The sequence below is a fragment of the Saccostrea echinata genome, unplaced genomic scaffold (genome assembly GCF_033153115.1).
Source record: "Saccostrea echinata isolate AGI-Se365-2 ecotype Australia unplaced genomic scaffold, CSIRO_AGI_Sech_v1 ptg000025l, whole genome shotgun sequence".
Taxonomy (NCBI): domain Eukaryota; kingdom Metazoa; phylum Mollusca; class Bivalvia; order Ostreida; family Ostreidae; genus Saccostrea; species Saccostrea echinata.
The window spans coordinates 21905759-21932500 of record NW_026889774.1 but is presented as its reverse complement, the minus strand read 5'-3'; the positions used below and the strand labels follow the sequence as shown (position 1 = coordinate 21932500).

The 26742-nt window shown below is 32.5% G+C and overlaps 3 protein-coding genes across 5 annotated transcripts in view; 1 reads left to right on the top strand and 2 right to left on the bottom strand.

The window, feature by feature from the left end:
- LOC133192959 (uncharacterized) overlaps positions 1-7403 on the bottom strand; it is a 12874-nt gene extending 5471 nt beyond the window's left edge. The window contains exons 1-4 of the mRNA XM_061328961.1: positions 7395-7403; positions 7200-7274; positions 6735-6838; positions 6481-6580 (exon numbers count right to left, since the gene is read on the bottom strand). Coding sequence (XP_061184945.1) covers positions 6481-6580; positions 6735-6838; positions 7200-7274; positions 7395-7403 — 288 coding nt within the window. The remainder of the gene's footprint in view (positions 1-6480; positions 6581-6734; positions 6839-7199; positions 7275-7394) is intronic.
- Positions 7404-12109: 4706 nt separating this feature from the next.
- Positions 12110-16839, top strand: LOC133192712 (AN1-type zinc finger protein 2A-like). 2 transcript variants are annotated; one of them, XM_061328712.1, is made up of 11 exons: positions 12110-12253; positions 12503-12545; positions 12931-12982; positions 13100-13231; positions 13643-13687; positions 13869-13984; positions 14262-14381; positions 14471-14522; positions 14752-14828; positions 15300-15387; positions 15738-16839. In XM_061328712.1, exons 1-11 carry the CDS (start codon positions 12199-12201, stop codon positions 15789-15791), a joined length of 834 nt encoding a protein of 277 aa, XP_061184696.1. In that variant the 5' UTR covers positions 12110-12198; the 3' UTR covers positions 15792-16839. The 2 variants fall into 2 exon arrangements, with proteins under 2 accessions (XP_061184696.1, XP_061184698.1); XM_061328714.1 differs by having other exon boundaries at positions 15676-16839.
- A 1807-nt stretch (positions 16840-18646) lies between these two features.
- Positions 18647-26692, bottom strand: LOC133192179 (vacuolar protein sorting-associated protein 37A-like). 2 transcript variants are annotated; one of them, XM_061328132.1, is made up of 11 exons: positions 26547-26692; positions 26321-26395; positions 24282-24396; positions 24056-24144; positions 23195-23348; positions 23033-23100; positions 21863-21990; positions 21107-21165; positions 20750-20912; positions 20207-20256; positions 18647-19378 (listed from the first exon to the last, which is right to left on the bottom strand). In XM_061328132.1, exons 1-11 carry the CDS (start codon positions 26651-26653, stop codon positions 19307-19309), a joined length of 1080 nt encoding a protein of 359 aa, XP_061184116.1. In that variant the 5' UTR covers positions 26654-26692; the 3' UTR covers positions 18647-19306. The 2 variants fall into 2 exon arrangements, with proteins under 2 accessions (XP_061184116.1, XP_061184117.1); XM_061328133.1 differs by having other exon boundaries at positions 23033-23097.
- Between the last annotated feature and the right edge of the window lie 50 nt (positions 26693-26742).

Here is a 26742-nt window from a genome sequence, read left to right as displayed (position 1 = left end):
TTTGAACAAAACTTTACCAAAAATATTCTGTGTTAATTTTCGTTGTTATGGTCCGGTGGTTCTTGATAAGATAAAAATGAGAAAAATTTACGAGTAGCTTTAGAACAACAACGACGATAATGCTTAATACACCAATATAGCAAACAAAGATGAAGAATTATGAACAGCAAAAGCTTACTTGGGTCTTTGGCTTGGGAGATGAGATACTTATTAAAAATTGAAATTATTTTGTCTTTTTTTTTTTTTTTTACAATCGACGGGCCTGCATTTCAAAGAGAGAGAGAGAGAGAGAGAATTTCTAGCTAGGTCTTTGAATAACAGTGAGATCGGTTCAGAAAACTAGGTCCCTAAGAATGTACATGTATATAAAATAGGCAGTCCTTTCTCTCGGAATTCATCACCTGCTTCTATAAAGCTCCTTCCTCACTAGTACTGACATGTACCTGGTAAAACCAACCGACTGCGAAGGAAAACATTCTATTTATTTCGAGGATGGGGGTTTACGTATAGTGATGAGAGGAAATTTATTCACCTATACGTTCATTAAATATGAAAGATTGCTTCTGAGTATTTGTATACGATCGCACGACTTTCGTGTTAATTTATAAAAAGTTAGATTATGAAAGCAAAGAACTAAACTAACATTTGTTGTAGATGAATTAAATAATTATTTAGCCGTTTATAAGGTTTTTTTAACATCTGTAAGAACCACTTTATTTTAAAAAACAAATAATCGTCCTATTATTGGCGCCCATGATATATTAGACTAGGTGTTTAAATAAAACATAATTCAGATATCGACATCCAAGAGAACAACACATTCTTTTTCAGTGGCGGAAACAGGAATCTTGAAAAGGGGGCCCGACCAGTTTTGTGTCGGGGTAGGGGCCCAAAGCCACATTATAAATTGATTTATTAAATCTTGTGTATATTTTGGATATAAAAGGGGGCCATGGGCGGATATAGGATTTGTGATGGGGGGGGGGCGTGGATAACTTCGTTCAGGCAGGGAGACTGGGGGTCGCCTTAAGGCCCCCAGTGGGTCCAGGGCGAAGCCCTGGTGGTGGCCCAGGGCGCGAAGCCCCCGGAAGCTCCTGGGTTTTCGTGAATTTTAAGAGTCAGTAAACCAGACACAAAAATAGTTGTATTGATTACTTCCTTTACACAAAAGCCTATAAGATATGAATTAAGTTTGTAACTTACAATACTCTAAAATCTTTGTAGGAATTTCACGTCTGCTTAAGAATAATGTACAAATTTATTAATCATTTGATAATTTTTATTTCAAATTTACTCTTGAGAAAGCAGAAACTTTGTGTATCTCCGAACTTCGTGAATCTCCGAACTTCGTGTATCTTAGAAGTCGTTCTGAATCATCATTATTTCAGCAAGGATGCTAGTCAACCTGATATTTGTATGTAACTCTAATGTTGTTCCAAAAAGTGTTGTTTTTTTTTTAAATTCCATTCACTGACCTACACATGTATCTCCACCGCAGCCAACGAAACAATATAAACAAACACGCTGTAACGTGCAGTTCCCTTTATAGCAGTATGAAATAAACGAAGCACAATGATACACAAAGAATATCTGAATATTGAAAAATTAAATATTGCAACGTTTGTTTTTATAAGTATTATACATATATGACAGATACACTGTAGAGTAGGGTGGTGTAATTTCGACCGATTATTTTTTTATATTTAGATTTGTTCAAGTATGTCACTGCCTATTACATGTATTACGCTCAACATTTACTGGATTTTTTTCCATCGGAATACCTTTTATTGTTCAGATTACATTGTGTTATATGTATTATTCGTCATGATATAAAATAAATGTGTTCGATTTACAAGATGTGTGTGTTGGGTAACTTCAACTGCACACGGGGTATTTTCGATCGATGTGCAAATATAAATGAAATTATTCGCGTCATCTCTAATTTAAAAAAAATACATATATTTTAATTTAAATTATTCTGTTGTAAAACATAAAAGATTGTGAAAAAATGCTGACAAAAAGAAAAAAAAGCAATTTTCAAAATGTACCTAATTTGAAGACATTAAGTGCACCAGGTGCCTAGAGACTAATTTACCGATTTATCAAGGCATGCTACAAATATATATATGCGCAGGCATCTAAACCGCATGTAAACAAAACAGATGATTTTTTCACGGTTATAGAACTAGTTTCTACGGAGTATTCTTGTACATAATATTATCCTAATACTTTTTTTATACGGATGGTGGTCATGATTTTTTTCTGGTAACAAATAGCATTGCGTCATTTTCATTGGTCGAACTGAGTTACCTGCTGACGCCGTATTCATGCAAAGGGTAACTTCGGCCGATTTCTGTTCAGCTGATTTGCATTTTATTTGTAAAAACTAAATACTATAAATTTAAAAGGTATGAATTTAAGTTGCAAATTTAAACATAGTTAATAAATTTCACGCCAGGAATATCCACTGTGTCTTTCTGTATATACAAGATATTTTTAGAGGTGATAAACTGATAATTCCCCGCAATGGTTTAAAAATACTCGTCCGTAATTTTTCGGGCGATAAAGTTTCTTCTTGGATGTAATTTTCCAGTAAAGAAATAAATTTCGCCTATTATTATCAACATTGATTTGTATATGAAAAATGCATTTTCTTTCTGCATAAAATAGATGTGTGTACACTATAATGGGTTATAAACAAATTATTTTAAGGTATTTATGAACAGTCGAAATTAACCAGGTGGTCGAAGTTACACTCGTCTGTGACCATCCTAACCTATATCCTGACGTTAAAAAAAGTCTTGTTTCTATGTAAGTAAATTACTGCATAGTTACACCATTTGATAAATAAATACATCAATTAGTGGATAGGTTTGTAACGTAGACCTTCTGATTTTAAATTCATTTATTTACCTCACTCGGCACACCTCGGCCGATTCGTACCTCATCTGGATGAAGGTGACGGAATCAGCCGAGGTTTGCCGAATGTTATTTACCTTCGACCAGCCTTTAAATATTGCAGTATTTATAGGAAATTGACATGTGCTGTCTACCCTTCAAACGAAATCGGGAGACGTTTTCCGCTTTGAATAATTATGAGATAATATTCATAGCCTAGGGAATGCAAGGTTTTCAGACTTGATTTTTAAGAAAACTGATACTTGGTCATAAAATAAAATTACCATTTTTTAATTGACCATTAATTATAAAACCAAAGTATGGCATTATTAATATTAGTCATGTCATATTTTGAAAATTTTAGGGGGGGGGGGGGCGTGCGCCCCCAAGCCCCACTTAAATCCGCCAGTGGGGGCAGGCCCCCTGAACCTCCTCTAAATCTGTCAATGTTTTCTTTCATTATACGGACTTGCAGAATAAGCGAAATACTCCAGACATTTAATAAAAATCTCAAACCCGATCTAAAACGCGTTGACAAAGTCAAACCAGACGGTTTTAGTTTTTACGGCATTTTCACAGTGATATGAGATAAGTCGGATAATTGCTGTTAATTTTAAGAAATAAAGTTCGGCATTTTTCAACCTCGTTCGGTAAAATATAATTTACTGATAATTTTTTCCGTTAAGGAGGAACACATGGACGAAGGATAAAAAAAGAGGTATTCTGCATGTACATGTACACATCATTGCTATAATTGTGTACTCGGGATTAAACCCAAAATCCTTCGTTACATTGTATTTGGGTATAATTTTCACATGTTCTCAGGCGGATAATCATTTATTTTTATCTTTCTAAAGACAATAATTTCAGTTAATAGAGAAATGTTTTTATTTCGTCGTTTTTTTTCCATCCTTTTGGTTTACACGTTTGCTTTGTACACAAAAGCGTGTGTTCATATACCGCTGTTTCTACACGCTATCGATGTGATCAGGGAGAACATGATATCCTCCAGCAATTTACTTCTTATGAAAACACTCAATGAAAACATATTAGGTGAAAATATATACACCCATTAGTATCTTAGTACCTTAGTATCGACCTGTTTAATTGCAATGTCACCAACCATAACGATCGCTGGCCAGGACTTGAATATAATTTATTACCGTTATTAAAACAACTCGTCAGCTGAGTGGACCTATGATTTAAACAGTAAAACAGGGAAATTCCAGAGTTCGAAGTGTATTTATTTTGGGCGCTCTTCCGCATAAACAAATTAAATCGCATTTACGCGTACTTACATGCATGTACCAATAATTTGTGTCATGGGTAAATTCAATTTATTAGATGAAATAAAACAAATGCATAAGATTAATCTTCCTAAACAACACGTTTTTAAAACAATCTATCTGATATAATTGACGGTATAAAATAACAAAGAAAATAAAGGGTTTGTGTTTGTATTTAATTTGGAATGAGAACAAATAACTTATAAAACATACTTCGTTTTCCAGACACTAATTGCCATGCGTAATCTTCACATGCACTGACCAAGAGGTCACAAGTTTGAAATGTATGGCTTCTCATTGCGTGAGTTTTGTCAACACATGTCGGAGTAGACTATCTAAGCCAATTGATTCCCAAAGAAAACTGCATAGGAAGGGTTCTTTTTTGGTACACTTTTTAACGGGTAAAATTCATTCGACGCTCGATAGAATTTTCAAATACAAGTGAAATATTGAGGCGGTTAAGTTACATGCGTCCGACCTAGTATTTTGTATGCAATAATATTGTAAGTTAGGAAGAAAATAATAGAAACTCGAAAGTACTTAATTTTATTTTCGATTTTCCTGACAATTAAAAATGTGACCTCTACATACAATTATCGTTTTTAATTTTATACATCCTGTTTAATGTTCATGAAAGAAATAGCAACTCGTTAAATAATAACATTAGAGAGATAAATAAACTGTTTCTTTAATACGCAAAGAAAGAGGTCTTTTCGGCATTCAAAATGCATTGAATTTGAAGTGAATAAGTGAAAGGCACTTAAGACTAGCTGATTAAAACGAGCGAGTGATAATTAAACAGTAAGACGGAATCATATGAAAGATTCGAAATGATTTTAAAGTAATTTTCCACAAAGCGCAATTATCTCAACAATGCAATGTTTATAAGAATAAATATGCAACTTTCTTGTAATTGAGCGAATAAAATATAAATCGAAATGTACTAGCGACTTTAATCAAAGATATGAAATAATCTGAAAGATTCAACATATTTATCCACTCATCACTTAGTTAAAATGTATTTGGAATGGCCATTCTATGGTTTGATTTGCGTATGACCTTAGGTCGCTGGTTCACACGCCGATTGATCCTCGGTGACCTCCTTTGCCACGCGCTATCGAGGGAGGGGTTACATAATTGTAAACACACCAGATGAATGTAAAAGGCGTGTACTTAATGGCTGTGAATAGTTTATGTTTAAAGTTTTGTTTTATTTTCTAACTTTATTGTTTGTTTTTATATGATAAGAAGAAAAGGTTATCTTTTTTTCCCTGTTTAGTACACTGGTTTATCCAAATTTGAAAACAAACGAAATAAAAGGGAAAGTTGTCAGTAAATAATTTGGAAATAAAGCACAAAATACTTCAAAAACCTGATTCTAAAGAATATTAGCATCTAATATAGCAAGGTTTATTATTTATAGTAAGTTTATTTTAATTACACGCATGAAGAGCTCTTGTTTACTTGCTGAATGAAAACACTTACCTGTATATGTGTTATGCTTCTAGCTCATTTAGAACACAAGACTCAAACAAAATAACATTTTCTTGAGATCAATAAGATGTTAAATAACAACTTTAATTACGGCAGCTATTTCGAAATATTTACCGTTTTTGAGTTATAAAGCAAAAACTTTAAAGGGCCCCAGATCCCTAATTTGAGGGGCCAGACCCTTTTTAGTGGTCTCAAATGAAAGGCCTTAAAATTGTGCACAACTTTTATTCTACATGTTTTATCAAAATATTTTTAGTTTAGAAGATAAAAAGGAAAATATGTGTAAATTTTCGCTCTTTTTGGCGTTCTAATTTTTGACCCCTCTCTAGCGCCATTTTGAATACAGAAATTGAAAAACAAACACCGATGTGCACAACTTCAGTGCTTCTATTATTTAAATTCGGTAGAATTTCTACTCCAGCTTAAGTAGTCTCTGAGCCTTTGTCTGGAAATGAAGCGTCCTAAATTTTCATTTAAAGGGAGATAACCCAAAAGCGGAAGTGGGTTTTTGAAATGTTTGACAGCATTCTGATAGAATTTTGTAACGTCTTTAAACCCTGCAAATTTGAGCAAAATCCGTTGAGAAATGAGCAAGATATGAGGTCTCAAAGTTGGCGTCTAGGAAAAAAAAAAAAAGAATAATAAGAATAATCTTAACCATCAGAATCAGTAGAAGGTCTTCCGCCTGGAGCGGAAGACCTTAATGAAAAATTATTCTAATGAATATAAAGTTTAAAAAAAAAATTAAAGGCTAAATTTTACAGTCAAGAGCAGTGTCTTGAACAACTGTAGATTTCATTACCTGTGCTTTTATCTGCTTTGTTCCCAACATGCTAACTTCTAATGCTTTGGTTTTTGTCTCATCTTCTGCTTTCGAATCTTGATGCAGCTCTGGAGTTTTGCTGTTTAATATATAAAACTTTCCAATTGAGAGATATTGAAGAGTTAAATTAAGAATATTCCAAGACATATATTCACGTCAGCTCACTCTTCACATCTTATCTAAGCTTAAATATAATTACATTCACAGACAAATGACCATTAAAAAGAGAGTACCTGCTATAGTCAAGAGCAATCTTTGGCGTTGCTTCGCCCTTTTCAGCCACTTTCTCGCGAGTTGTGTCTTCTTGTTGAGAAGTTTGGTTCAGTATGGAAAATCTCTGTAAAAAATACCAATAAAAAATGGATTCTATTGATATTCTGTTATTTTCAACAAGAAATTTTCATATTTACTTGTACTTGCGGATAATTCCTTGTTTGCTAGTACAAGGAATTACTAGTAATCTTGTAGGGTGAGAGTCATTTATCTACATGTATTCAATAAAGTATACGCTCTGTTTCAATTCATTTTTTTTTTCATAGAAGACATGCATATAGACCAAACGTATTATTCTATTTTTGCTCCATTGACAAAATTAATAATCACGTATCAAATTAATTCTGAGATTTTTTTTTGCATAGACATGAATTGGTCTACGGGTGTATTTATGAGATTAAGGGGCAAACGAAATAAATTTTTACCTCTGTTTCTTTCTCTTCCTCTTCTACTTTCTCCGCCCAACTGTATGGAAACTTGAGTATTTCTAATTTTGCGTCCTAAAATAAAAACATCTAAAGTTAAATTTGGTAAAATCTACTCGGTTTGGTAGAATTCGATAATTATATCTATTTGTTCAGTGCATAATAAGTTAAATCAAGAAAAAAAACATGGTTGACCCATATCATCATAAAAACGTTATTTCTGGATAAAGGCACTTTTTTCAGTACATTTCACTGAATCACATGATTTATAAAACAACAACAAAACAGCAGATCTCTACTTACCAAATTAGTCACCACTTCATTGCCGAAATCCAAGAGTGGCTCTCTGAAATAAGCAAAGTGAACATCGTGAACACGTTATCAAATTGTCATATCGTAGATAAAATACGATGACATTCACAGACTTACATGTATAGATGATTATCATAATGTAGAGGAGAATACCTGACAGTGTCTCGGGCTATCTCTTGCTTGGTCTCACTCTCTTCAGTTTCTTTCTGCAGCTGTTGATATGAGCCTTCTTGTAAGGTTTGGTTTAGAATCAAATACTCCTGTAAAATATTTTGATATAAAATCTTTGGTTGTATTGATATTCAGTTATTTACAACAAAAATTTACATAATATATTTGTACCATTCTTCAAGTACTTAGTTATCATTTCGGGTTATATTCCTTTACCTACATCTTTTCTAAAAATCAATTAGTACACTCTCTGATTAAATTCAGGTTTCTTCATAGACACACGGCTAGAAGCAAAAGTAATCTTTCTTCCCTCAACTGACAAAATTTATATCCACGTACCAAATAAATTCTGAGATTTTTTTTCAATGCACAGACATGAATTGGTCCACGGGTGTATAATGTATGAGATTAAGGAGCAAAGTTCTTTTTTACCTCTGTTTCTTTCTCTTCCTCTTCTACTTTCTCTGCCCAACTATACAGAAACTTAAGTATTTCTAATTTTGCGTCCTGAAATAAAAGCATCCAAAGTTAAATCTGGTAAAACTTATTCAATTTATATAAAACTACTCCTTGAGGTAGAATTGATAATTATATCCACTTTTGTTAAGTACAATATTATAAGTTTATAGAATTATTTTAAATTATGAAAAAGAATAATTGATCCATATCATCAAAAATATAATCTCCAAAAAAAGATACATTTTCAGTATATTTCACTATATCACATGAATTGCACAACAACAACAACGGCAAAACAGCAGATCTCTACTTACCAAATTAGTCACCGCTTCATTGCCGAAATCCAAGAGTGACTCTCTGAAATAAGCAAAGTGAACATGGTGAACATGTTATCAAATTGTCATATTGTAAATTGTGAATTTACATGATGTTACTAAGTATACGTAAAAATATCAATAATATGACATATTCAAGATGAAGAGAAACATATATTACTATTAAGTAATTACATGTATTATAAAATTTATAATACTAGAACACTTATCAACACTCTGTTAGTGTTAGTGTCAGTGTTACCTTGGTACTTCCTTCCATTCTTCGGTGAATGTCTTCACTTTGGATTCGTTCTTCTTTTTATCCTCTAATGCTGGTACTTTGACTTCCTAGAAAAGGGATTAAGAAAATAATAGCTTACGTCGTTTTTTGATAGATCTTTAATGTTATGAAGCATACCCTTACCACAAATAAATGTTTATTTATCTTCTTTTTTCACACTTAAAAAGATTATATATTTAATGAAATGCATTATTATGATTACATTCAAAGAGAATTTACGTGTGAAATTGTCAGAATTGTAGCCTGTGTTATTGTATCATTATTACACAACCATACTAAGATATCTCTATGGATCTAAGCGAGGTATATATGTACCTTCATTAGTATTTCTTGTTTTTCTACTTCTTCTGCCCAATTGTAGCTAAATTTTAAGATTCCCAGCTTTGTATCCTAAAAAAAAAAACAACATCAAGAATGTATTTTAGGAAACCTTAAAAAAAAATTAAAAAGCCATTTTTGGAGATAACCTTTTTCTAATGTCAATCCTATTTGATACACTCCAACATTATGGTCTAGTTATTCAATGAATTTGTATAGCAGAGAAAGATTTTTTTAAAAAAGTGTACTTTTTGAAGCATTTCCTCGACATTTTTACACAAGATGTGTAACTTTTGCCAAACTACTTACCACGTCATTAACGACTTCGTCCCCGAAATCTAACATAACATCCATGATTTTCTACAAACAAAACGACATATCTTTAAAAACATTGCACTTACAGTAGAGAAAAACATGCAAGAAAAGCAAAAATTTTAAGCCGTGATTTTTACCTCTAATATGTCTGACATCTGCATCCACTTTTGTTGTGGCGATAATTGTTACGTCACATCGATTATTACGTTCAAGTTGTGTGTGTTTTTATGACGTCATACACAATTTTTGTGCAAATATTTTTCACGTTGAAATCATGAATAAAAGCAAATATTTATTGATACTGTATTTTTTGATTTAAAGCGACTTCTTCATATGTCAATAGTGTCATTTTGAAATCTGAAAAGGGCAGCAGAGGACATTTTACTTGTGCGGCTTCTTTTTAAGCATCGAAAAAAATCTGATGATAACCAGCATTTATGATTTTTAAAAATGAAAAATTATTCCTTAGAAAGGAAATTAATTGACCTCCCAAAAGCTACTGTTAAAAGTAGATCCAAAAATTAGGATAAATTAGTAAAAAAAAAAAATAAAAATTCTCCGCAATTTTAAACTAGGATAAATGGATAAGTAGTATCGATAAATATTTTCATACGCCAAAGGGCTGAAGAATTAATGTGCAATGCTAAAGAACATGAGGAAATTTTGGAGAAATTCTATGTATAGCGTAGGGACTTTTTGGTAAAATTGTGGACATGTAGACAGGTGGACAGGTTGACAGGATGACAAGTCGACGGGTTGACAGAATATTATATATGCAAAGAAATTTTATATACTCACTCTTTACACGGTCCTTTTGTTTGGTTGATCTTTCTTTGGTTGGTAAGATAATGTAATTGTTTCGTTGTAGCCATGACGTCACAATGCAAGGCTACTTACATGCAGTTACGTCAATCTCCTGTGAAGAGTATTCGTTCTTTAATAGATATTAGTGTCAATGTGAATGATTTATTTTGATAGGGATGCCATATCATATCCGTTCAACATTTTTTTGTGATGATACCAATCAAATCGTACTTTGCATAGATAATGAAAACTGACTACCAATGGATTTCCAAAGAAAACGACAGATCTGAAGACAATCAAAGGAAAAAGGGTTCCATTGTCTTAAGGAGTCTCTTAGAACTTAAGAAAAATGTTTTGGGATATTGAGAAAATTATAATGTATAAAGTGGAAATAACTAATTACTGGGTTTATCTAATATTTCATTTTCAACATACGGTAGCAGCAATTTTTCCTTAGGAATAATGCTCAAAGACAACGAAGTATTGATGAACAGACATCACTGTTTTCTTAATTCATAGGAAAATACATATAATAAAGAGTTCAATTAATTGGTCATTGCGATATAAATTGTTACATGGCCGTAGGAACCGGGGGCACTGGAGGCCGTGCCCCCCCCCCCCAATAATTTTGCCGATATATAAAAAAAAATATATAGAAAACTTAGCTACTATATTCTTGTGTCCCTAAATGATAACGTTTGATGACCTTTTTTTTATTCATTTATTTATTTATTTATTTCATTTTTTATTGATTTATTGATTTATTTATTTATTTTGCTTGTCAAGAAATTTTGGTAGTGAATAGTACCCCCCTCCCCAACCGAAAATGTATGGTTGTGCCCCCTCAAAGTGAAATTGCTTCCTACAGGCCTGTGTTAAGAATTCTTAAATTGATCCCAAATTGAGTAATACCTGTAAATTTCAATTTCTTTTATCTAAGATCTAAGGGCAGATCACTCATAACTGAATAAATTTGGATCATTTTGTGTTTAGTGTAGTCCTCTCTCTCTCTCTCTCTCTCTCTCTCTCTCTCTCTCTCTCTCTCTCTCTCTCTCATCCTCACCAGGGCTCTAATTGGCGACTAATTTAGTCGCCATGGCGCCTAAAAATTATGATTGGCGCCTAATTTTTTTCTATAAGTCGGCAAATTGACTTGGTGATAGACAAATTACTGAACTATAAACATTTTGAATTTTTATATATAAAGAGCAGAAAAGAAGTTTAAAAGTTAGAAATTGACATGTCTCTATATAATGACTAATATCAGTTTTTAAATTGGTACCTAAAAAAAAATTTACCTGGCGACTAAAAAATTTCATTGGCGACTATTTTTGTTATTAGAAGCCAGTTGGCGCCTAAATTTTAGAGGTTACATCATGTACATAGAGGCCTGCCCACAATGTCAAGGTTTTGTGATTTCGGGACTCCACAAAACAGGGTTTGTGTGGAGTTCCCGAATCGCAAAACCTTGACATTTTGAGGATCTCTCTCTCTCTCTACTGCTGTATGATTATATTATTGAGGAAAATTCTTCGAATAGGGTTCCATAAAAATATGTTCAAAGTCTAATTTTTGTGGAAAAAAATATATAGTGAGGTACTGTATGTTTATACCACAATATATGTACATGTACCACAATCAGATTGCGTCAGGGACCTGCTGTATCTGTTAAGAATATTCTGGGATTCTCTTGAATGGAGTATGCATTAGTTTTAAAAAATTTATTTCTTTATGGTATGTACATTCCTTATCTATCATTTTCATGCATCACTTTTTCTGAAAACGATATATAAGTTGTACTTTGATTAATTTCATTCATCATCTACATTTTTATTTTATTTTCTCTGAGTGGAGTCCCACCACAGAGACTTTTACTTAATGATTACTCCTTGCGGATATGACGTCAGTGTACCTATAAATAGCGATGTTAAATCAAACAGCATAGTCATTGGTCACCATTTAGTACTCGTCTAAGGAAAGTGGAAAAGCTTGTGTATTATAGAAGATGGAGTTTCCAGACTTAGGCCAAAATTGCCATGAGAAAACTTGTAAACAACTGGGTATGTTATTTGAAAGCAATTTGTCCCATTTGTACGGGAAAATGCAAAACGTTACGTAGATATATACACACTATACGGATATGCCAAACACAGCCACTAACACACTGTAACAGACTAATATATCAAGATATATAGTCCATTAAGTATGTATACAAGAATGTTGGAAATCATACAACAGCATCTAAACATTGATATTACTGAACTGACAGTGTGTACATGAAAATGACTAGAGTCTATCTTTCCTTTCAGATTTCCTACCCATGAAATGTGATGCTTGTTCTCAGATATTTTGGTAAGTAATTTAACAATGTTATTTAAATGACTTGTTGTCCATTTTTGGGTCCAGTCAATTGATTATGTTATATATAATCCTACAAAGGTCCACCTTTCCTTAAAATTTTGCCAGAATTTCTCAAAGTTACTGTAGTAAGTCTTAATCAGTATGAACATGGTGAAAGACAAATGATACATACAGACTTATATGGTTGCATAAGTATTTGAATCTATTTTATAATCACAATGGAAACTGTATACACAGTTCCCCTTTTTGATTTGTAAGTAAGACTATCTTCTGTCATAACCATATTTTATTTTATCAATATCAAAATGATAATTATAAGCACTGTCAATCAAAATTAATTTTGCTTGGTATTCATATGTCTTGTATTCTTTTGTAGCAGAGACCACATACACTACAACACACACAACTGTCCAGAATCATACAAAAAGGTGAGTGATAATGCCTCATTTAAATGAAGAAATATCAGTCCAGCTCCATGCACTTCTAAACTTAAAAAATTAAAAAAAATAGTGCTCTTCAACATTTGTTTATATATTTTGAATTAGGATAACCAAGTACCTGTTTGTCCATTATGTAACACTCCAATCCCTGTGAAGAAGGGGGAGATGCCAGATGTGGTAGTAGGCCAACATATAGACCGAGATTGTCAATCTGATCCCGCCCGCAAGAGGAGAAAGGTATGATGTGTCTCCATAGAGTCAGCTAGTATCCCATGTGTAGTTTTAGTATAAAATAAGGCTTAGATAGTTAAGTTATCGTTGACATTTGGCAGTCGCAGATAGGAAAAATCTAGCAGCTAAATTAAGGGTTATCAAAATAATCCAGGCTATGTTCAGTTTATGAGAACTTAAGGCTTTTGGGTGAAGAGCTTCAATCTGAGAATTGTTGTGATTTTGTTAACTTTTATGTTTTAATTAACTAGCTTTGGCAGAAAAAGTTGCATCAAGTACAATTGTATTTGTATACTTGGCATTCAAGAACTACAACCATAATATTCTTTGAGATTGAATTCATACTGTATGCCTATAGTGACTCTATCCTTAACCACTAATTTCTATGTGAATAAGTGTCTTTAATTTGAATTTTAGGTATACACTAACAAATGCTCATACAAAGGCTGCAAACAGAAAGAGGTATGGAAAAACTAAAGCTTACACCTACATAGCACTTTATCAATATCTATCCTAAATCTATAAGATTTGTTAAAGTACATGTACTTGAAAAAAGGAAAATACAATGTGTACCTGAAGTTTATGAAGTAAACTTAAAAAAAAATTCATTCTAAATATGTTATACTTTTCATGCTATTTACAGTTGGTTCCAGTTTTATGTGAAAAATGTCAACAGAACTTTTGTCTGAAGCATCGCTTTGAGTCGGATCACAACTGTAAAGGATTCCAGGACACGGGGAGGGGGATGTCTAGGACGGGGTAAGGGGAATAGCAAAAGTTGATATGTAATGTTAACGTATTTGTCGCAGCGACATAACAAAATACGGGAGCGTAAAGGATCTAATTTTAATTAGATTGTGCAAATGAAGTGAAAACATTTATATGTATATGTTTCTCTGAAATTTTCAGTACATTATTTTGTAATGGAGCAAATTTACAGGTGTATTCTACTCTTGATATATCTTCAGTAACTGTCATACATCTTTTTCTGTACGAATTTAGAACAAACAATAATAATGAAATGCATTTTTTTCAGTGCTGCGGCTATATTTAGAAATATGCAGTCTTCCAGTAAGCCGACGACAAGTGGTGCTAGTAAACCGATGACAAAACCTCAGACCACATCCTTATCACAACTGGGCAGGGAACTAGACAGGTGGAAATCTATAAAAAGTTTCTTTAGTAGTGTGTGTATGAAAAAATAGCAGTAGAATAAGAATTTCATTGTAAATTATATATTTTCAGTGAGAGAAGACAGAGGCAAGCCGCAACAGCTCAGTCTGTTCAGGGGGGAATGGTAAGTACATTACATTCTATTATTGAGAATGATTTTTTTTTAAAAATTCTAAAGATCACATTCCCTTCCTATAGCTCCATTTGTAGTTATTCCATGTAGCAAAATAGGATCTTTATATTACATATAATATTACATTTAAGATTGTGAACAATTTGTTAATCTATCTTAGAATGTAATTTTCTACAATTGATGTTTTTTTTTTAATGAACTCTGCATTTCCATATACCAGACAGAAGATGAGGCATTAGCACAGGCAATTCAACAGTCTTTGGCCAATTCATCTCAGCCACAGCCACCCTCAAAACCGTAAGGACAAAAAAACATTGCAGTTTTTCTGTTAAACCAAATTTATCCCCTCTCAATGAAGTGGAGGGGATATATAGTGAAACTTGTCTAATTCGGATGTTGTGTAATATGAAATCTTGCCTAATATGATTTTAACTTTAAGTCATTTTCAGTTAATGCAATTTTTAAAAATGTTGTCTAATCTGCCTTTTTTCTTTGGAATCAATGGTGTCTGGATAAGACAAGTTTTACTGTAGTAACATGCCTGTGTGTGTGTGTGGGGGGGGGGGTGCATAATGGAAGTTACACAAGTAATGATTTACATGTATTTTGGGGGTCGATGTGCTCCGTTTTCCTAGGGAATGCTCTGTTTTCACTTTACAGTGCGCTTCTTATAAATAAATTTGAAAAATTCAAATTCTATTATTAAAGTGATTCTGATTATACATAATGCTACATGTAATTCAAAGTCTATTTCACTTTGTTTTGCAGACTAACACAGCAGGAGAAAGAGGACCTACTTTTAGCTCAGGCCATAGCAGCTAGTCAGGAAGAGAACCAGCGAGAGCAAAGGAGAAGGGTAAGTCTAAATGGTCCCTAACTGGACACAGAAGTCTATATAGCTGCATCTTTCTCTGCAATTCTTTTTAGTAGACTGTAGTGATAAATTTTAAAATATAACAATTTTAATAATTGTTTCACACATAAAAGTGGAAGGTCAGAGACATTGTTTGCAGAGAGTACAAACATTCCCTTTTCATTATTTACATGAAAACAAACAAAATCCATAAATCAGCTAATGCTTTATACATGTTATTTGTGAATCATGTGTGAAAAGATGTATATTTTCCTTTCCTTTTTACAACAGATGCTGTTGGCAGCAAGATAGAAAACAGGTTAGAATTCAGCCTTGTCTGTTTTCTATTGTAGCAAGAAGCCGCTCAGCGTAGAGAAGCAAATAAAACATCATGTCAGCTATCTTGACGACTACAACATTTTATTCAGGAAAACTGTGTTCTCTTTTTATTATGATTGTTAACATATTTAATATTTTATATTATATTATTTTATTGTAATATTTAGGTGGTCATCTTGAATAGAAATTGTGAAAGTATTCTTGTATTTTAAAAATGCATACTTTTTATTATGGTAAGCTATTATTGCACTAGTGTGAAGAATAATAATTTTTAAAGATACATGTACATACATGTACCAAAAACAATTTTCTTATCTTGCACACGGAAGAATTTATACATGGCATTTTTTTATATTTCATTCATCTTAAATCCATTAAATTAGGAAATTTTAGTGGTGTAAGAAATAGAGACTTGAATATGTTCCCAGAAACTTTACAGTTAAAAAAAACTTCATGTATTCCTAAAACTTCTCATAAATTATTGACTGTAAAGTTACATTTACCCACTTTTCAGCAAATTATTTGGCTTCATCAAACAGAGAGTTGTTTAACCAACCAGATACATGTATCACTTCTTTAGTGAGAGGGGCACCTACATGTATTTAAGCGCAGACATTTGAATTTTGGAAGAAAAAAATTGTTATATTTATCCTCTGGGATTTACATGTATCTTCTCCATTATTTTTTACGCTTATGCAAATGGTTATCAGACATTGTTGCATTAGCATCAAAGGTTTTTAATCCACTTTTTTTGTTAAAAAGGCAAGATGACAGAATTATATTTATTAAGAGTCTTCATTTTCATGAGCCTTTGCATTATTAACAGATCAATTTCAACCTGAAGGTGGTGATTTCAAGTTTTTCTTTGTTTTGTATTTTTAAAAAGATCAGCAAGATATGAGCTTAATATAGTATGTGTTATATTAACACAAAGGTGGAAATTATAGTTCATAAACATTACTATGATTGGTTTTGATTAAAAAAATGTCAGTATATTGACTTATCAAAATATTGTATTGTACGCCTTCTAAAAATTTATTTCAATTTTTTGTCCTATTTCAATACCTAATATACATTTTAATTGTTGAATACATCTGGGTTAAGAGCTATGTATGTTCATGACATTGTTTTTATTGTTGACTAAATAAACTATTTTAAAGTGTTTAATTTTTGGTTTCTTAGCATTTAAATGTACCTAAAGGAAAAACTTTGAAGGTGGTTGAATAAAAAGGGAGATTATTTTAAGGTAGAGGATTGCATAATTTAAAGATATAACTTTTCACAAGCATGGGGAATTGTGCCAATTTATTATGTCATACATAGATAATGTCTTCATCAAAACAAGATATTGACTTGCACTTGCTAAAGCATTTTTATAATGTGATCAACAAGACAAACCTGGTTTATAATATGTATTTCTTTTGTATATATAACTCTACAGGTAGAGCAAAAAGGGAGTCCTATCATACCTACCGGTACTTCTTTCTCCAGATTAGTACCTTAAGTGTGATAATCTTTAGCATTGGTGATCATCCTCATTTCATTATAAAGATCATACTTGGAGATCAGAGTTTAAATGGGAAGGCATCATAAATTTATCTTCCATACTGACAAGATTTTGGTGCCTGCTATCATTAAACTTAAGGATATATGCAACGTAGTTTGAACTATATTGTCTTTTCCCCTGGAGTTGAAGAGTTCCGATACTTAAAGGAACCATGTGCTACATATTAATGTCTATATATGCTGTTCTACACTTCTTCTAAAACAAGTTTGGATAAACAAAACATCTAGAATATGCCTTTCGTAAATTTGGTATATTTGAATTACCGGTATACAAAAATTTCCATCAATTGATATCTTTTCAAAACCCCTGGTAATGCATGCTGATTTCTTGTCTATGAACATCTGATGGCACTATAATCTTAAATTAAGAATATCTTGAAAAATTCTCAGTAGGCAAGGTACGTTGCGTATGTCCTTAACAGAGTTAACTACCGGTATATGTTAGTAAATTCAACTGCAAAGTCCAATCAGATGGTTTTTTGCAATTAATTAGAATTAAAATGCCTCATGAATTGATTTTTATATCAACATCTTCAAAGTGATTCTGAGGTGAGCATTGTTGCCAACAGTCTAACCTCCAAAACTTAAGAAGACACAATTTCCTCTGTTACTGGAAATGTATGTTAAGTTTGTAATTTACTACAAAAGGATTCTTTATGATAATATTTTCAGTATTTCCATGGACTTCTAATGCATATTGTACTCATACTTAATATACAGTCAAACCTTGTTATCTTGAACTCAATGGGACTAGGATTAAATTTTGAGATATCTGAGGATTTGCAATAAGATGTTAAAAACATAGTGAAGTTCAGCTGTATGTGCAATACATTTAACTCAACGACAGACACCACCGAGAACACCATTAATGTTATTAACAATATTTATTATCCAATAGTTTTTATCACATAACATTTTTTTATAACTGATTTTAACAACCATCCTCTTTCATTCACAAAAACCTTTACAAAATGAGATTGATGCATGACAAATTGCATACAATTCTTGTCTGGTCGTTGACTTTTTTTTTTGTTTAAGTTGACCAGAAGTTACAGATTCACATATTAATTAAATGAAAATTGCAATCATTTCAGAAATATACAATATGAAACTTCATGTCAAACAATTTTATAAATTAACCCCCCCCCCCCCAAAAAAAAAAACCCAAAACTTTTTTTGAAAAAAATCAAAAATACAATGTACTTATTATTAGTGCAACTGTCTGTATGAAAGTTAGCACAATAATTAATGCAAGAAATATGATCTGTTCTTTAAAAACATCTGCCTACAGATAAATCAGAACATATAAAAAATGTATTGCACAGAGACTACATGTACAAAAGTAACAGAAACATAAATACAAGTGTACGAAAAGTCTTGATTAACCATTCCAATTTAATATAAAAATGAAAAGCTTGAATTATTTCAAATTGTACGATTAAATTTTTAAAAAAATAATGTTTGATTTCTTTCTCTTCAAGAGTATTGTTTTAAAGTTACATTTTTTGTGTATCTACTGGACTGATTAAGATGAAAATGGGCGGAAAGACAACAAACATATTTATATGATAAACAATGTTGGACGCTCAGAATCCCTTTATGTAGATAAATGTACAGTAAGACATGGTTACAGCAAACATGCTTATAAAGAATTCATGCTTACAGTGAAGTATTTTCATTCCCCATAGTTTTAAAGCATATTATAAACTTAAAAAGATAGAACAAATTATGTTTATAACGAATCAAAATTGTTTAATGTCCCTAGCATTTTGCTATAAGCGTGTTTTACTGTATCTCATGATATAAAATCAATTGAGATTAAACCCTGTTTAAAGCTTTTCTGAAGAATTATTTTGGAACATTCCTAAATTTTTTTCATTCATAATGGATGCATCTGTGAACATTTTCATGTGACTACAAGAACTGATTTCCACCATGAATTCAGGACCAGTTTAGGAACATGGAACCAGTTTATGAACCTCAGGACCAATTTAAGAACTCTCACACAGTCAGTTTTTCAGCTCCTATATCCATGTTGTAGTATTATTTGAGTTAATTTTTCATCCTTTGACCTTCTGGCATGACACAACTAGAATGAAAAAAAAAATTAAATGACTTAAAGATAAATATAAATTAATGGGGTGATACCTTCAGCAGATCACCATGGTTATCCATAACTTTGTTTTTCTTGTATTTCATTGTAATTCTAGTATATACATGCATGTACAATTTGTTATTTCTTTGAATAGGATAAAAAGGTTTGTTAAACTGTATACAGCTGAATTTCGTTATCCCGAACGTCTCAAATAATGTATATCACTTTTTATTTGCTAGAACTTAATATTTTTGTCTAATTATGTGAGTCTGTCTGCTTGTGAAATTTTGTTCTCATGCTTATTTTTATTAGCAAAGATTATAATATAAGCAATAACAAGAATTCGTGAAAATTTTGTCTTGCTTCTAAGTACCAAGTACCCTATCTCACAAAAATTTGAAGATCTACAGTACCTAGGATATGTCAAAGAGACTTTAAAGCCCCAACCACTTTTTCTTTACATATTTTAACCTTTATATCTCAAATCATTGGATATCTCAAAGTTTTAGGTCAGTCTCATAAGGTTTGAGATAAAGAGGTTTGACTCTATAAACCATCGTCGGATAACCACGGGTGATCTTGTCTTTTACTCATCACTGATGAGTAAAGAACTAGATCACCCATGGGTATCCAACAACGTCTATAAACATGTTACTACTGTAATCGCTACATGTGTGTTCAATCATATATTACATCAAATTAATTTTATGTATGTAAATGTATGAAATTTTCATTTAATTACATATATAATATATCAGTGAATATAACTGCATCAAAGACTACATGTCTTATCACACAGTTTAATGAATACATGATACTTACACTTCTTGTTTGAATAAATCTCTGTTTAAATTCCTCTACGTCCATTTTTTCTACAAAAAAATATTTTGATATGCAAACATAAATTACATGTACTAGCTCTTATCATTAGTCAATGGAAGCTAAAATATTTTAACAGTCTTTCCAAGTTTGGACTTTTCCAGCCCTTTGCACTGCCATGCTTTTTTGATTCAAATTAAAATCTGCCTGTGATAAGTATGAATTCACTAACTGTCTAAAGAAGTGAGTTGATGAATTTCATGCACATACTATGCCTGACATTTTCTTTTATTAATTGTTGAAACTAGAATTAGGATTCAAAATTTTAAATAATAATGTTTATATAGATTTGTCTAGGAACATCAAGACTAGAATTTTGTCTACTACTCGTATGTTATCATCAATATATAAACTCTATGTGACTTAGTTTGGGGTACCATGAAATGGGGAAGAAATGCAAATCAGATGATGCTCTGGCCCATGAGTCCCCTTTCACATTTTTAAAATCTAAATCTTTTAAGTCTTTAATTACTAAATGCAACTCACTTTCCAGGAACTGATCCACAATGCTTTCAGATTCCTCTTCTGCTTCCATTAGTGCCACCTTGAGGTTATTCTGGATCACGGAGGGGTGAAAATCCTCAGATTTGGTCATTAGTCTCCTCTGATGTTGCTCAAACTCTTCTTGTGTTTTTTCATAAAGGTTGTTCTACAAATTATAATTCATATGCAAAGATGAACACACACAAACACAAGTCATTCTCTCTCTCTAAAAAAGGAAATATTCTGGTTTCCAATGCCCTGAAAAGGCTACTATCAAATAAAAAGACATATACCCCAGTAGACTAATTTGTAATGCCCTAAAAAAGAATAACTTCACCAAGTATTATATGGGCACAATACCTTTTCTGAAATCCATTGCCTGAGTTGTTCCAGTACTGGTTTATAACTTAAATTGCTTCCTGTAAGAAACATAGTATCATGTTTTAAGACATCTATATTTTCATAGTGATCCTCATATTTTTCCAACATATTCTTATTTTTCACAAAAAAAACAATGGACAATGGCAAATTGAACAAGCACTCTGAGAGTATTGCATTAGCAATACTAGTCCCCTACCGGCAAGTGTAATCTGGTTCCCGTTAAGAATTGAAAATGCCATAATTCCGTCAAAAATTAATGAAGCGGGACGAAATGCAAACTTGATCTATAACTAATCAAGGTAAAGCCACATACCAAAAATCAGCTCAATATCTACAAGCGTTTAGAAGAAAATTGCGGAAAACCCGTAAAAATTGAAAAGGCCGTAATTCCGTCAAAAATCAATGAAGCAGAACGAAATGCAAACTCGATCTGTAACTCATCAAGATACACTCACATACCAAAAATCAGTTCAATATCTGCAAGCGTTTAAGAAAAAAGTGCGGAAAACCAAGTGGGACAGACTGACAGACAGACAGACAGACGGACGGACGGACAGACGGATGGACAGACTCAGAGGAAACTTATAGTCCCCTCCAGTTTCACCGGTAGGGGACTAAAAATACATGTATATGCAAATACAGTAAAAAAAAATAAAGCCCTTGCTTCTTTATATTTATCAAGGTATCTGAATGCCTTTTGACTACTCACTAAATAAACTGTACAAAGCAACTTACTAGCCAATTCAATGCATTCACTGGAAATTTTCTCTCTTTCCTCCGCAAATTTTCCCACTTCTGGTAGTGTCTGGATCATTTCCAAAATTTTGTCTTCTTCATCTTGTAGTTCATATAATTGTGTAAGGCTGGAAATAAATGTTAATTAATAATGCATTTATGCTAATGACCAAATGATATTTTTTTTTATTATCACAGTGGTAGCTACAATAAAATTAACAAAGGTGAAAAAAAATATCAACTTCAAGGTCAAAGACAACCCACTCCCCCATCCTTAATCTGTGCCCCACTATTGACATCATCTATTTGTCAGTAGGTCAGATTGACATCATCTAGTTGTCCAAAGATCAGGTTGACAAAATCAAACTGTCAGTAGGTCAGGTTGACATCATCTAGTTATCAGATTGCCAGGATGATATAATCAAGTTGTCACTAGGTTAGGTTGTCATCTTCCTTGTCAGCAAGTCAGGTTGAGATTAAGTAGATGTCAGCAGGTCAAATTGACATCACCTAGTTGTCAGTAGGTCAGATTGACATCATCTAGTGATCCAAAGATCAGGTTGACAAAATCAAGCTGTCAATAGGTCAGGTTGACATCATCTAGTTGTCAGATGTATAATCAAGTTGTCAGTAGGTTAGGTTGTCATCTTCTGCTTGTAAGCAAGTCAGGTTGAGATTAATTAGATGTCAGTAGGTCAGATTGATATCACCTAGTTGTCAGTAGGTCAGATTGACATCATCTAGTTGTCCGAAGGTCAAGTTAACATAATCAAGATGTAAGTAACTCAGGTTGTCATCATCTAGTTGTCAGTAGGTCAGGTTGACATCATCTACTTGTCAGTAGGTCAAGTTGATGTTTTCTAGTTGTCAGTAGGTCAGGTTGCCATCATCGAGCTTCAGTAGGTCAGATTGATGTTATCTAGTTGTCAGTAGGTGGGGTTGATATCAAAAAGTTGTCAGTAGGTAAGATTATCATCATCGAAACGTCAGGTTGACATCATCTAGTTGTCAGTTGGTCAGGTTGTCATCATCTAGTTGTCAAAAGATCAGGATGTCATCATCTACTTGTCAGTAGGTTAAGCTGACATCATCTACTTGTCAGACAGTGATACATGAAAGTAAAGACTATCAGTGAAAATGTTCCATGAGAGGTAAATGTAACTGACAAACCTTTTAGTTTTAAGATCTGGAAAGGCTGTAAATACATCAGGAACTCTACCTAAAGATACTCCATCCTGCTAGAAAGCAAACAAATAAAACTTGTCAAATTCTGTCCATGAACAATGCTGCAACATTTTTGTTTATGATGGAAATTATTATCTTTCATTGTACCTCTGAAGAATTTTCAGTGCCTTGCATTGGTTCTGGTTGGCTGGTTCCATACTGAGCACCTGGTGGCTGGTAGTAACCCGCCAAACCCCCTGAACTAGAATAACTAGACATTGAGGAAGTGGACGGGGGAAATGGAGGAGGTCCCACTACACCACTGAAAATAATTAAAGTAGGGATGTCCTTCATTTATTCTTTAAGTGTACAATAGAAAATAAGCTAATGAGCTATAAATGAAAACAAAATATTTGAACTGTTAACCTGATTTATTAGTTTCCTTTGAGATATTTAATTAGAAATAAATTACTCCTTTGAAAATACTTTTCAGACTTTCTTTCTGCTTTGAGCCTATCAAAAATTGTGCAAATATTCAATTCAAACCCATTTTTGACCAAACAGCACATTTATTCCACAAGTTTTCTCATAAATATTTTGTAAATATGGGACATGTACAATAGACAAATTGAGTTTTTTTTTTTTTAATTGACAAATATTGTAAAAAAAAAAAAAAAAAACAAAAAAAAAAAAAAAAACATCATAATAATTAGTAATTAATCTGAATCAAACTTCTTTCAGGGTTAACATGGCATGAAAACTGTTGAAACTTATGACAAAGTATTGTATCTATGTGTTCATAAGACAGGAAAAATATTTTTGAAAAATTTTCTAGCTGTTGGAATGTTCAAGAAGAACTGGTACTGTTGAAACTTAAGGTAAAATGTTGTACCTCTGTGTTCATAACACTGTAAAAATATTTTTAAAAATTTTCAAGTTATTGGAACGTTCAAGAACTGGCACTGTCTGAGGATAAGTTGCAAACAAGTGTAAATATATTGGCATAATATAGCAAGACCTGATGCTTACAAATTATTTGACTGTAGTTGAGGAGGATGTGACTTAAATTCATCAATGATGGACTGAACTACTGCAGCTAGACTGGAATGCATGGAAAACTGAAAAAACACATTAATGCTGATTACAATGCTAGTACAGAAATTGATTACAAGGCACTTTTCTTTTTTTCTTTCAATAAAATCAATAAATAATTATTTCATCCTCTCATGAAAGAATACCTGTTAAATGAACTTACCGATGAGAGATTTGGACAGTTGATAATTTTTGATGTTGAGTCGACCCATGAGTGATATACAGGGGGATGAACAGATATTGAGGGTGGATCTTGTGGAAAAAGGGGAGGAAGAGATCTAAAATATAAGAAAACATGACAGTTATCTCCTATTTTGCTCAATGTACATGCACCTCATTTATGACATCAGTTTCAAATGTATAATAGTGCAGATATACATATCAGTCTGACATGTAGAGTTTATTCAATTAATAATTTTATCCTTCAGTCTAAATTGAGGGCATTTTATTGATTGTTCTTTCATTAACCTGCTTTTCTCCTATGGACCTGGTTTAACAATAATATATCCCATGTCTTTGCCAGTGGAAAATAATCTAAAGGTTTTTTTATGAATGCTAAAGATGGACCTGAATGTGAACATAGTGGATAAATTGAATGTTGATTAAATGTGTTTAATATGTCCTTAACTTATGCAAGATTATTTCAAACAATTAAAAGTGTTATTTCCACCCTACCACACTTGCAAACAATTCTGCATCATTATAAATTTGCCCAAAGACAAATGTGCATGTTAAAAGACAGATAGCTCTGTCTCTTTTGAATTTGCCAAATGATAACAAGGGCCATTGGGCAAAAATAAAATAGACAAAAATCTCCCTTTATAGAGTAATTTTTTGATTGGAATGTGGTAGTGTGTGATACACAGCTTCCTACTAGCTTGGGCTAGTGGGTTATCCCTTTAACTCAATTGATTGAGAACTGGACTGGCATGCCAAAGGGCCTGGGTTCAATCCCAAGTGGAGCACAAACTTATCCCTTTTACATTTGGCACCTATGTTAGGATGGTATTCTCAGGCAGGCAGAAGTGTTTGCCCCACAGGCACTGGCACTCCAAAGAAGATAAGGACATCTCTATCTCTGGAGGGGGACAAACCTGTCCTGGTTACAGGAAGTCTTATATGAATTCAAAAAGTTTTTAATAATTAATTTAGCACATTCATATAAGGACTTCTCTATCTCTGGAGAGGGACAAAGCTGTGCCTGTACAGGAAGTCTCTTGAGAACTCAATAAAGTTATTTTTTAATTTATCGCTTTCATATACAGTTGAACTTCAGTTTCTCGAACACATATCTTGAATACCATGGATATCTCGAAGTCAGTTAAAAGTCCCAGCTACTTTTCCTTTGTGTATTTTAATCTCAGTATCTTGAATGCCTGGATATCTCGAAATTTTTTCTTGGTCCCATCGAGTTCAAGATAATGAGATTTGAGTCATTTGACTGTAGATGTGTATTTCCTTCAACTTCTGTTTATCACTTTATGATTGCCAAAATCAAAATGAAGTTAGGTACCTTACAATATTTACATTTGAAAATATTTTTGCTTTAATAATTAAGACACTATTTTAGCATGTGTATCTATCACTGTAGAGACACAGTTTGTCTCAGCTAAGACCTCAACTTTACTATAAAGTCCTAAAAAGTCGATGTAATTTTTCAGTGATATCATAAAATAAATGGGCTGATGTGTTCGGGATTCAACTTATATCATTTTGAAAAAATATTAAGATATTTTAGAAGATTATAAATCAACAATTTTATTATAAATAGTCACAAATGTAAGTATCAGTAATAAGGTATCATTTTTAAACATCTATTGGGATATCGATACGGGTTGGTACTTGGTACCTGATTAAATCTTCCATTCAGCCCTTATGACTTTATGGGATTTTGCAGTACCACACGACTTACTTGTACTTATATACCAAGAAATATGTTTTAATTAAAATGATACCTTATTCTTACTTGCAAGTATATGTATCATAATCTAACTGTAGCACTTGAGGGCCTGTTTTGATCGAAACACAGACTATTCTATGCTGCTTGAGGGTGACTCCAGTGGAATATTTCAAAATAAGTAGAGTGAAATATGATTATGTTTTCGGAATTAAACATCATGCACATATAATGAAAATGTTTAAGTAAATTCTACCAGGGACCTATATACTAGTATTGGTATGTAGGTCCCTGATTCTACTTACACAACTAGAGTTATGTTGTTGTTTCCTGAAACGAATGTTATTCTGTATTCTGTATTTGGTAGAACTTCAATTGGACTACAACAAAAGATTTATTGTTAGTACATTTTTAAAATAAAAAAAAAAACAATGACATGTTTTTTGAAGAGTACGTGTTTCGTCATTTTTATTGTATTCCATACTATGAAAGTATGAGTCATGAAATATTTACAAATTATTGGTTACTTACTTCAGATTTGCTTTCTTTAGAGAATCAATCTGTTTTGTCCTGTGGGCCTGTAGATTTGTTTGTGATGAAGATGTGTTTTTGTTTTTATTTCCAAAGATCCAACTCATTTTGTATATTTTGACAGCTTCCCTACGTCTACGACACAACTTTTCAGTTTATTTTTCAGTCTGCCAAAATGAAAACAGGAAGTCTATGA

What these genes read in the sequence shown, in the direction of transcription:
- LOC133192179 (XM_061328132.1), bottom strand. Translation starts at nt 26,653, where the DNA reads ATGAGTTGGATCTTTGGAAATAAAAACAAAAACACATCTTCATCACAA. An exon ending in CAACTACAGTCAAATAATTT is followed by an intron (nt 23,349 to 24,055) that starts GTAAGCATCAGG and finishes AATTATTTTCAG; the next exon opens with TGGTGTAGTGGGACCTCCTC. An exon ending in TGTGGATCAGTTCCTGGAAA is followed by an intron (nt 20,257 to 20,749) that starts GTGAGTTGCATT and finishes ATTTTTTTGTAG; the next exon opens with AAAAAATGGACGTAGAGGAA.
- LOC133192712 (XM_061328712.1), top strand. Translation starts at nt 12,199, where the DNA reads ATGGAGTTTCCAGACTTAGGCCAAAATTGCCATGAGAAAACTTGTAAA. An exon ending in CCGCCCGCAAGAGGAGAAAG is followed by an intron (nt 13,232 to 13,642) that starts GTATGATGTGTC and finishes TTTGAATTTTAG; the next exon opens with GTATACACTAACAAATGCTC. An exon ending in AGTCTGTTCAGGGGGGAATG is followed by an intron (nt 14,523 to 14,751) that starts GTAAGTACATTA and finishes TCCATATACCAG; the next exon opens with ACAGAAGATGAGGCATTAGC.